Raw genomic sequence first — 12393 nt, 5'->3', positions numbered from 1 at the left:
ATTCTTGTTTTCTTTTCCTTTCTCTCCTTTATGATTTTCAGCTTTGACTTATTGTTTTGCAGGCCGCACTGAGAATCTATCTGGCTTAAAGGAGATGTGACCAATGTCTTATTTTAGTTTTGTTATATTTGTTTACTGCCAGGTTAATATTCTATCATTTTTCTGAGAAATTCATACATATTGGTATCAGTCCTCGGCTAAAACACAGGACATAGCATTATATCTACCATGGACTATCTTAGCTCCAGAGTTGATCCATTATAGAATCCTCAAAGATATGTTCAGCTGTTTTTAATCTTCAAACTCTCTACATCATATGGCAGCCTGTTTCACAGGTTGACAGTTTGTACTACCAGGAAATTAGTCACGATGATTATAGTGAACTTCCTTGTACTTTTTTAACTTTTGGTTTTTTCTTTGCTCTCTGGGGCACAGATAATACATCCACACCCTTTTCTATGACAACCATTCAGATATTTGATACTGTTATCATAGCTCCACTCGCTTGAATTTTATGTGCAGATCCTTTAAAAATTTCTCATAAAGATAGGTGTCCAAAGCTTTCATTATCTTACTGGCTCTTCTTGAACTTGGTCCGTTTTCTCACTATGCTTTTTGAACTGTGGTGCCCAGAACTGGACAGATGGAGCAACTCTGATCTCTTAAATGAGCTCTGTGCTTTGAGGTTAATATACCCAAAGCAGCATCAGTCTTTTTTGAGCTGCAACACACTGCTAGTTTGTGTTTAACAGGTAGGTGACGAAGACACCCAGTTTCTTTTCCCATACACTATGGTACTGCCAAACCAGGTATCACCAGTCAATATTTGTGCTATACATATTTCCTACCTAGATGCTGAACTTTACATTATTCCTTGTGAAATTTTATTCTGTTCATTTCTGCCTACTGCTCAAATGCACCTAAATCTTCAGTGTTCTCTCTTATCTAAAGTATAACTATCACAGGAACTCTGTCCTGTTTGCTAATGAAAACTTTTACACTAAAATAAACTGGGATACAAATCCTTAACTTGAAGAATCGTGATTCTAACCTTAACTCTTTCTTAATCCTGCTTACCCAGTCACTTGACTTTAAGATACAAATAAAATCAGTATCACAAGAAGTGCCAAGAACATACCTTGAGCATTCTATTAAAGAAACTTTCAGTCTTCCTTCCGTTAGTGAGAAACCTTGTATACTGAGGCTCTGGTCTCTATATTCTTCAGGTGGCACAACTTGAAATGGAAAAAATGGTTTGAACCTAATCAAAAGATAAGCACATATTATTTATTTAGAACTGTGATTATAGCAATTCATTCTGTTGCCACAAGATTTTGACAGAAACTATATATAGCCCTAGAAATCAAATAATCACTATCATCATGGCCAGGTATGGAGTATGTATTGCAGTTGTTGCATCCGAAAGTGCTTGAAATTATTTCACATTTCCCAGTAGTACTATTTGTGATCACATTGAAAGTTTTATTTCCCAAAAGACTTGAAAAAATATCCATGTGTTTACTTTTATGATAGGAAGTTATAAACATTTATTCAAGAACATGTACTCTATAACACTTATGGTAAATCCATAAGTGAAAAATATGGAAAACTTAAATGGTAACCTCCACAGGAGCAGGCAGGATATATCATACTGACAAAAGCAGTATTGCAATTCAAGTTTTACCCTTTTTAAACAAATACATGCCCAAAAGGATAATGATTGTTGCATGATGGCACAACATATTTTCTTCATTCTGATGAAAGGAGCAAGATCTTGCCAACACTACTGAATTTAATTATATTCTAATTTTAAAAAGAATTGTACAAATAACTGATTGAATTTTGTTTCACGCACTGGTTTCGGAAGGCCAAATTATTTCAGGTTACTCACTACGAGGGTGCCTGATTTCTACAATTAATATCATTTTCATGTTAAAGTCTCCTTTAAGTTGAATATTACTCCTGATGACTTAATGGACATGGAAATGTTTCCGCATTGTATTCCCCAAGATGTTCATGGTGCTATTGTAGGAGAAAATAAGGTGTTATTTAGGAGAAGCTAACACCGCACTTCCAAAATTATCTTCCCAGGTACTTGAGAAGTAATAAACCCTGTCGGCATAAAATATTAGGACATAAACATAGGTTCTAGGAAGCAAGGGCAGTACAGATAAAGCCATAAAAGTAACCATCTAGAAAGAAATCATGAGAATACTATCTTTTTCAAAATTACCATAACACTGTTTTTATCCTTCTACTTCATAGACTCCATCTCATTTGACCTCTCTAAACCCAGTATATCTTGCTATATCCAAACAATTACTTTGCTGTATACAATTGTAAATATATTCTAATGTAAACTCTATGCAGAGGGTTTCGTTCTCACTCTTTTTAGGTTTGCTTCTGTAGCCTCTGGTGCCATAACAATAATTTGTGTTTCATATGATGAGGGTATATAGATGATCATAATTATGGAGAATTTTTTCCTGCACAATGCCAGCCAAGTATTACCCAAGTCCAACCTGGCTTTTTTGATAATCAATGTTAGATGCTGCCACTAGCTGGGTGTTTTTATATGTTTTTTTTTTAAAGGGCGTGTCTTCAAATGAATCTTGACTTCTTGTGACTGCCTAGACAAGTCCCAGCAGTTTTCTTGGCACATTTTCAGTAGTGATTTTTACATTAGCAGTATAAGTACTCAGTAATTGAGTAAGGTGGCCATTAAATAAGACATCACGTGACTGCTTTGCTCAACAACAGTAATCCCAGCACTTTAAGGACTGTGATTATACAATGTTGTGAAAAATCAAAATGTTCCCTTATGGGTTAAATTATTTCCATTTTTGCTTTTGTATTCCATTATTCTTTTGCATAAGGATTGCCTAGTTCGTCCTAGGTAGAGTTTAGTAATTACCAAGTACGTTTTACCTTTTAGAGAAATTATGAAGATAATTTTCCAAATTGCTAATTTACCTTGCAAATGTTCTTCTTAATAAGACAATATCATACTTTGCATATCTAGAAAACAGAATCTGTCCAGTGGTAAATAGAGTTCTTAGGTTCCTTAACAATAAGAAAGTTGCATGTCACTATCCTAATTTAAGTCAGACACTGCCACTGCTTTGCAACACAATGCCAACACCTCATGCAGACCAAAACATGTATATCCACATGTATGAGAAAATATGTAATTACATATTTACCACAATGCTGTTCTATATAACGTTTCCCCAAGGCAAAAGCAAAAATGGGAAGTTACCCTTTTATGCTCACTCACGCTAGCCTGAGGGTCAACGACTGCTCACACCAGAGTGGCACAGCCTTACAATTCCTGCATGCCAAATTGGATAAGGAACAGGCTTATGTGCCAGTATTCCCTGGCCATCACCCTTACCCAATCAAAATCAGAGCCCTATGAGAATTTGGTCCTGTTTTGCTTGGGTAAAATATACCATAGGAAATGAAAGAGAAAAAAGAAAAATCATTTACAAAATATACAAAAACACCCTGATAACCATGCTAAATTTCCTTAGTGAAATCTTAGAGAGATGATGGTTTTGAGAGTTAATATCATGTTGAGAATCCGATAGATGGTAATAAATTATATATTTGCATTATAAATAAATTGTATATGCAGACAATTATATTCTACGTGTTTACTGTACTATAAGAAATTTCCCTATTTGCATTACTATTTGTTAGCATATAATCAGTTTACTGAAACTGTAAAATAAAGTTCCAACTAATTCTCAAAAGAGTTATTTGTTTTTTTCAATGAAGATTTGTTTTAAAGACTCAGCATCACAACTCTAGAATTCTCCATGCCCTTTCCATAAGTCACATGTACACTGGAAATAAAAATAGTATTCTTTAGGCAAAACTTAAGAACATCCTATATCCACCAAAGAATATATGCATATTCAAATAATGTTAACTGAAATAACAAATAGGTTTGCCAATTGTGCGTCACATCAGATTATCAGGTACATTAATACCTGTTCTAACAGATAATTAAAAAGAAACTGTTCTGATCAAGTAATTATGAGGACTACAAGATCTCATTCTCATATCACGATTATAAATGTTCTGAATCCATGTAGCGACCCTTCCTTCTAAACACACATACACAGAAGTGCTGCAGAGTTTTAGGAATGTAAAATAAATAGATAGTAACAGAATTCAATGTCATCTGTCATAAGTGTAAGAAAAGTAGCATCTATAAGGAAGTAGCATCTATGAGGATGTTATGCAGAAAAAAAGGAATAATTATATACAAAAACATAAATTATTGGTTAACATTTAAAGTGCATACAAAAATGGGCATAAAATGAACATCTAACTTGATACACTGAGGATATATACATACAAACTTTTTAAAATATAATTTTATTAAGGATTTTAATTACAATAGTAAAATCTAATTTAAATTAAAAGAATAGAAAAAATGAAAGGTACAAACAAAAACAAGAGAGTAGAAAACAGAAAGAAAAATATATATAAAGAAATGACTCCCAATGTTCACAACAAGGATAAATAATTTTAGTAACTCTTCACTCCCTTTTAGTTTGCAACCAATTCATCCCATATCCCATCTCTTATCTACTGGTAGTCCTTCATTTATGACCCATTCATTTAAGAACCATTCCAAGTTAACATGGATCTTAAAAAAGCGAGTTATGACACATATGCACATATGACTGTTACAGCAGCCCTGCAGTGACATGATCAAAATTTGGAAGCTGTGGCAACCAGCATTTAACAATGGCTGCAGCATCTCAAGGTCACATATTTGCCAGTTGTGATCTTTCCAGGGGTGCTTCTGACAAGTAAAGTCAATGGAAGAAACTGGGTTTGCTTAATGACTGCAGTGAATTGTTTAATGACTGCAGCAAAAAAAAATCTGGTCCAACTCATTTAACAACCACATTGCTTAGTGATGAAAGTTCCAGTGTCAATTGTGGTTGTAAATTGAGGATTACCTGCATAATCTTTTCAGTCCCGGTATCAGCTGAAAGTCTATTAACAATATAACATACCTTATTTTAACCTTGATAACCCTTATATTTCTTCCTTTTTAAAAATAATCTTAACCTTTAGTCAATCAAATAATGTAGAACTTGATTTCTTTTGATAAGATTCTTCAAAGCTTTAACAAGCCTCTTTGTAAATCCAGTATAACAAAAATTACCCAGATAATTGGCTACAACTGAATCCAGAGCACTGATTCCATGAGCAAATGTCTATGGAGATTCTCATGCATCCAGGTCATGGTTGTCCCACAGGTGCTTTCTTTCCCCAAGAGGCAACTGGACTTTCTGGTTTTCTGGTCACTGACTTTCTTCTGAGATGAAGAAGCTTCTTGGATATGAAACGAAACGCCTTCAAAGAAAAACCAGAAAGTCCAGTTGCCTCTTGAAAAAAAAGCATTTTGGGGGAGCTCCATGAGCACTTATAGGCATTTCCTACTTCACCAATGTAACACCTCTATTCTGCAAGCTGCACAAGTTACATTAATGTCCAAGTGCAATTCAAAGCGTTGATTATCACCTTCAACCTCTTTAGGACCTAGTTAACTTTAAAACCATCTTTCCCCTAATTCATCTCTCAAAACAGTAAGTTTTGGTACAGTACAGATGGCAAGCTCTAAGTCCTAGCTTTAAAGCATTGCCATTTAAGAGGCCCACCATCTCTTATTCTATAAAATGAGAGCAAACCTCACTCCCTACTAGCACTAATGATGTTACCTCATTTGGTAATGAATGTTTGCAAGAAAACAACCAAGCTTGGAGAACACCAAGGACCCTGCAGACACACAGCATCACTGTAGCTCTATCTGCCTTATAGCAAATACTTGGCATAGCATTTTCCCTGAAGTCTTTAAAGCCTGACTCTGCCGAACCTTTGCAAAACCTACTGTGAGGTACTGTGGGCTGATCTGGTAGCATATTTTAGTATTTGATTGTGATGACTTTTCTCCAGAGCTACACTGTTCTTAAGGCTAGTTGGTCGCTATGCTTATTATTTTATGCTATTATTTTAGCCCAAATATATAAGCTACCGAGAATTACTCTGATAACTGATGTGGCATTTAAGTTGCTAAAATACATTTATTGATTAAAACAAACTTAATTAAAATGAAGTAACTCCCAATTTTCTTTTATTAATTTGTAGAGGGACTACCTATTCCCTCTCCCATGCATTTATTACACATAACTGTTCTTAAATGCAGAGATTCAGAACAGGTCATTCTGCAGATGTTACTAAACTACAGCTTCTATTATTCCCCTCATCATCATTCATGCCTAGCATGAGTCTGGAACATTGTAATTCAACAACTGGAGTATGACAAGTTTCCCACTTTAATATGTTCTTTAATGTATTCTAGTTTTCAGTTGTTATTGTACTACTGTAAAAATCTTCTACTCAGAAAACCTAGATGTTATCCAGTCCCACTTACTTAAGAACATTTGTATGACAGGCAGCTCAATTAATGAATCATAAAAGCTTTAAACCAACAATACGCTATAGTACAGTATATGTACAGTATTCATAACCAATCCCTTAGGCACCAAAATATCTAGTGCATGGTCTTAATCTCCTTCTGAAAGATATTAGGAAGAGAGAAATTTTAATCTGGGGAGGGGGAATCTGTTCCATAGGATTAGGTCAGCCATGAAACCATCCTGCTTTTATGCCTGGCTGCCTGATCTTCTAAGGGAAAGGAATAAGGAGCATAACTTGGAGGAAGGAGTAGACTTTTAATATTAGCCATCTGTTCATGAGTTGGGCAGCCATATAGATTTGTATGAGAAATAAATAATTGTCTATAATTAATCAAGCAGGTTTTCTTCCTCTTTTACGTACACATAGAATATTTGTAAAACCTACATATCTATTATTAGAAGAGGACTTCCTTGTATTTATTGAAATTGTGCAATCACCACAAATGCTGTTCAAGTGAGGATTAATCAGGTTTGAAAATACAATATCTCATTCTGGGTTAAAGCATCCATCTTTAGAAGAAGAAAAATGCAGGAATACTTTTAACATAATGAAAAGAATTCACAAGACATGTGCAAACATATTAGAGCGAAGACAAATGCTAACTTTGCTATGTTAGTTCTGATTCAAAAATAGAAAATTTTACACTGGTCCAATTAAAATGTAATATTCTAAAACCTTTTCTTGCTCAAGAGTGTTACAAACTCTTTTTAACTTGTCTAGCAATCTATAACTGCATACAGAAAAGAACTCCCACCATAGAGGGATGAAAAGTAAGCTTTACTTTTGTCAAAGCGACATCAGTAACTCATGAGTTTTATGGGTTTTTTTCAGAGATGCGTGTATTTATTGGCTATATCCTCCCACCTTCATTCAAAGAGACTATTTGTTTACATCTATCAATAACAAATAATAAAACAAGAACAAATAAAGCTTTCTGAAAAAGCTCAGTTTTTAATAGTTTACAGCAGTGTTTTTAAAAGTGTGGTTGTAGGACCCCTGGAGGTCCACAAGACCCTTTCAAGGATCTGCAAAATCAAAATTATTTCCCAGCTGATGTTGACTTATGGAAAGCCAAAGGGGGCAGATCAAATTTGTGGGGGAAGGTTATTTCAAAATGCACGTGCAGCAACCCAGAAACAGCATTCTGAGCAGTAAGATTTAGGTTGCTAAAAGTAGTATGCCACAGTTCAATGTCACGTATAAGACAAGAGATCAAACTTCTCCTAGCACTTTTCAAGGTAGCCACTGTGACACTAGTCAGACTTTATACTGAAGATTTAACCCTTTCTTAATATTAGTACAAGGTTCTTAAAGTAATACTTCAGATCCATAAGTCCATCATGTGAGAGAGCTGCCTATTTTATATACTGATTTTATTTATATCCAATTGAATGCTGACTGTGGATAGTGTACAAGTAAAAACAACCAAGCACATGATCTAAAATCAAGCAAAAGATAACAAGCATAACAGAAACAAGCATGCAACATTAACTGAAACAGAAAAAGACTTGGATCCCTGAACTAACCCAGACCTGGTGGGGAGGGTTTTTTAAAATTGTTTAAATTGAACACCCAGTTTAGTTCAAACCTCCAGGAAGTGCTATTCCAAAGACAATAACATGGTTAATGGATGGGAAATACATCACTGTGCCAGATGTTACAGGACAGGTAAAGAGCATGGGAGAGAGATGGTTCCTCAGAAAGCCACACCTTATTGCATTAAGGTTTTATACTTTGAATTTTATCTGAATGCTCACTAGCAGTATTGCATGATTATACTGAAGTTTGTCCATAATTGTTTGTGTTGCTGCATTCTGGACCAATTTTAGCTTCTGAATGGTCTCCCAGGAGGCCCATTGCAACAATCCACAATCCAGGTAAGATGACTGAGACATAAATAACTGCGAGAAGATATTCAGTCCATAAAAGAGTATAATTGGTGCACCAGCTTAACTTCCAGATCACAACTGTCACCTGCTCTTTGAGAACCCAGAATAGTATACCAATTCTGTCTAGGGAAGTGAAACATTATTTAAATGGAGAAAGTCTGGCATTTAAAGAACCAGGAACCATAGCTATTGGGGTAGCTACCCCATCCAGGCTCCAATAATCTTTAGGCACAAAATCTCAACCTCATTACTCACTCAACCAAGGCTAAGCTGTCTATCATCATACTGATGTTTCAACAAATGACACTACCCAGCTGGTTCACAAAAATGTTAAACAGGAGGCAAGAGAGTCAAGTGCTGAGGCACCCCACAAAGACAGAGCATATGTAAAAACCAGCTACGTAAAAAGAAGGAAAACCACTGAAACACTGCACGTCCATTCCCAAGTTCTCTAGCAATCCAGAAAAACTTCATAATCAATACGAAGGAGAACCAGATGGTCACACAAGCCTCATCCTGCCTTTGCCAAAGCTCACAGATTAAGTGAAATAAATGCTATCGTTCTCAGCTGAATGGGCGGATGATGTATAAATGTGGGGTGAATATAGAACCAAGGGTGTGGAAGGGACCTTAGACATCTAGTCCAATCCTCTGCTCAAGGCAGGAATCTGATAACAGTGACCAATATGAATTGATAACTTTGATGTATTTTGTTGATGTGAAGGGAAGGAATAAAGATAACATTTCAAAACAAATTTATGAAGGAAGAGTAAATTAATCAAGAAAAAGACTATGAAAGTTGTACTTGTATAGAGTTGCGGAAATTCTGAAAAACAATCCTTGACTTACAGTTCATTTATTATGACCATATGAAATTAGAAGAGTCACAATGGCACTGAAAAAATGATTGTTTTTTCACATTTACAACCATTATAGTGTCCCCATGGTCACATGATCAAAATTCAGATGCTCAGCAACTATTTATGACAGTTACAGTGTCCAGTGTTCTGTGATCACCTTTTGTAACCTTCTCACAAGCAAAGTCAATGAGGCAACCCAAGTCCACTTAACAATCGTGTTACGAACTTAACTGCAGCGATTCACTTAACTGGGACAAGGTCATAAAATGGGCAAACCTCACTTAGCACATGTCTCACTTAGCAACATAAATTTTGGTCTCAATTGTCGTAAGCTGAGGACTACCTTGTATATAATTAAAAACAAAAAACAAAATGCAAGGATTATCGAGTGAAATAAGGCTTTGCCAAGCAGAGATGTACAGAAAAGCCCAATTATTAGTATGGTGAAAACTAGATTTAGGTACAGTACATTTTTTAATTAATGCATTAATTTCTTTGGCTTATTGTTCCTCACTCCTTTTATTATCCCTTCCTAATTCTGTTTCCCAAGAAAGGGAGTAGTGTAATGCGTAATGTGGGTATAAAAAATTAAGCATCCTCTATAATAATATGAGATTTGAGCTTTCTTCAGGAAACGTCCATGGCTTGCGGTGAATATACATTGATAGCCAAGTTTGTTCAATTTCTTCATTTATCACTCTTCCAGAAGACATTTCTGTTATACTTCGCACTGTCCTAACCAATTTCTTCAGATTAATACCCCAACTGAAGTATATTCTTCTTCCATTCCCACCCATTTTATACAAGCATGACATTAACTCGACCTCCTCATCCCGAAACAACTTACCTGATTTTATAGTGAGGTAAGGTATGCTTGCGCTTGATCACTTTCTTGAACTGATTGACAATGATGGAAGTCAGTTGGGGCAAGGGTCTTCCTTCAAACTGCGACTTGACCTCAAGGTCGATCAAAGGCTCCTCGACAAAAGCAAAGGACCAGTGCGTGAAGGGTATACGGGTGAAGACCAGCCTCACCCGACCCACAATTTTAGAGATTTTGGCGAACAGATACGCTGACTTGCCAAAAACCAGGTCCGCATCAATGGCTAAGTGGAAGCCCCCATCATACTCCAGGTCAACTTCAAAGTCCAGCTCTTCTGGACAGCCTTCCTCATTACAGGTCACCGGCCGCAATATCTTGATGTTTTTAAAGAGGGGGATGACGTTGCCAAAGGAGACATCCCGCAAGCTGAGCCCCTCCAACACTTTGCCAGTCACCTTGGTCTGCAAAAGCTCCTCGAATTCCACCTTGATTTTCCTGGTGACCCAGTGGCGGATCAAGGAGGTGTCCTTGAGTTCCCTGAAGAGAAAGAGGCAGATGGCATTGAGCCAGTAGAGGGTCTCCTCCGTGCACTCCACCAAAGGGGGCGATTCCTGGCCGGGGGCCTTGAGGCTTTGCTCGCTTTTGGAAGAAGGCTGGCCGACTAAAGATCCGGGGAAAAACGCTTCCTGCCCCAAGATGAGGATGCCGGTTAAATACTCCTTGAGGGTCGAGTCCGGCATTACCCTGGTAACAAAGAAGTGGGAGCTGCGAAGCCGGGACACCCCGGTGACGGCTTCGGGCTGCCTCCGGAAAAAGAGCAGGAGCTGGGCGAGCAGCGTGAGGAAGGAGCCCAGCAGAGCTGACAGCAATATGCCATAGACCGACAGCATCGCCTCGCCTCGGGCGCCCTTCGCTGCCTCGACCAAACGCGCCGGTTTCCCCCCGACAGCCCACCTTTTTACGCCGTATCCGGCAGCGGCCAGGCCATCCCCGCCTCCTCCATCTTGACGACGACGACGACGACGACCTGCGGAAAACCACCGCCCCCCCTTCCCCACCCCGCGCTCAAGTCAGGACGCCAAACTCGGCGCTGCCTTCCCCTCCCCGCTCCGCCCTCAGCCGGCGAGGCGAAAAGCCGCTGCCGCCGCGCGCACAACTCCCTCCTTCTCTGACCCCCCCCCAGTCTCTTTCGCGGCGGCGGCGGCGGCGGCGGCGGCATCCGGGTCTTTCCTTCTTTCCCTTCCGCCGCCAGCCTCTCTCCCCACCCCCGCCGCACTCTCCCTCCACTCCCCCTTTTCGTAGGAGAAGAAACCAACGGCTGCTTCTCTACCTTTGCTCCGCTCCTTCCATAGGTCTGGATTGGAGGAAGCGGGGAGGTACGGAGGGTGACGTCATAGGGCACGCCGCCCCCTGCGCGCTGACCTCATAATACTGCGGAGGGAGGAAACAACAACCCCCCCAAAAAAGAGAGGGGGGGTAAATCCCAACACCCCCCCTTGCCGGTAGAATGTGCGCGTGCGCATTCCCTCCTCCCGGCCTCTTCCCTAGCGAGGTGCTTCAAAGCGGGTTGGTCGGCGAAGAGAAGCGTGGGCGAGTGAGAGAGAGAGAGAGAGAGAGAATGATCTCGCTTTTGCAGGCCAATAAATCGGATGAGCTTTGCGCTTTTCGGTCCGGTCGTCGTCCTGACCGGAAGAGGGATTTCCTGTTCAATGTCAAATAAGAAGGGTGCAAAAACGACAGGCTGGTTAACGATTGTACGGCCCGTTGCTTTGGCTATAGGTGGTCCTTGACTTGCGACCAAAGGTGCTTTTTTCAGGAGACAACTGGACTTTCTTAGTTTTTTTTTGAAGATGTTTTGCTTCTCATCCAAGAAGCTTCTAGAGCACCTCGCTAGGGAAGAGGCCGGGAGGAGGGAATGCGCACGTGCACATTTTACCAGCAAAGGGGTGGGTGGGATTTACCCCCCTCTAAGCTCAAGCAGGTACGTTGTGTCAAAGAGGTAGCCTACAGCAGGGGTCCCCAATCCTCAGTCCGTGGGCCAGCATCAGTCCATGGCATGTCAGAAAGTGGGCCATGCAAACAAGTGAAGCCTCATCCACAGGATTCAGGCGGCATGTGAAACTATGCCTTCTCCGGTCCATGGAAAAACCTATCTCCACAGAACTGGTCCCAGGTGCTCAAAAGTTAGAAGCCGCTGGCCTACAGGAATGGAGATAACATGATGTATAGTCAGGCCAGGAATATATTAACAAGGGAAATCAGGGCAGCAAAGAAAAGCTACTCTGAAGCTACTCTAGTTCAATCAGTTCTCAGCAAA

At 39.2% G+C, this 12393-nt stretch overlaps 1 protein-coding gene across 1 annotated transcript in view; it reads right to left on the bottom strand.

Moving 5' to 3' along the window:
- PDZD8 (PDZ domain containing 8) overlaps positions 1-11336 on the bottom strand; it is a 33663-nt gene extending 22327 nt beyond the window's left edge. The window contains exons 1-2 of the mRNA XM_026704836.2: positions 10101-11336; positions 1139-1261 (exon numbers count right to left, since the gene is read on the bottom strand). Of these exons, the coding sequence (XP_026560621.1) occupies positions 1139-1261; positions 10101-10966 (989 nt within the window). The 5' untranslated portion in view covers positions 10967-11336. The remainder of the gene's footprint in view (positions 1-1138; positions 1262-10100) is intronic.
- Positions 11337-12393: the final 1057 nt, after the last annotated feature.

This window comes from Pseudonaja textilis, chromosome 4 (genome assembly GCF_049901715.1).
Source record: "Pseudonaja textilis isolate UNSWEBS1 chromosome 4, rPseTex1.2, whole genome shotgun sequence".
NCBI classification, from domain to species: Eukaryota; Metazoa; Chordata; class Lepidosauria; order Squamata; family Elapidae; genus Pseudonaja; species Pseudonaja textilis.
This window is presented reverse-complemented; position numbering and strand designations above follow the sequence as displayed.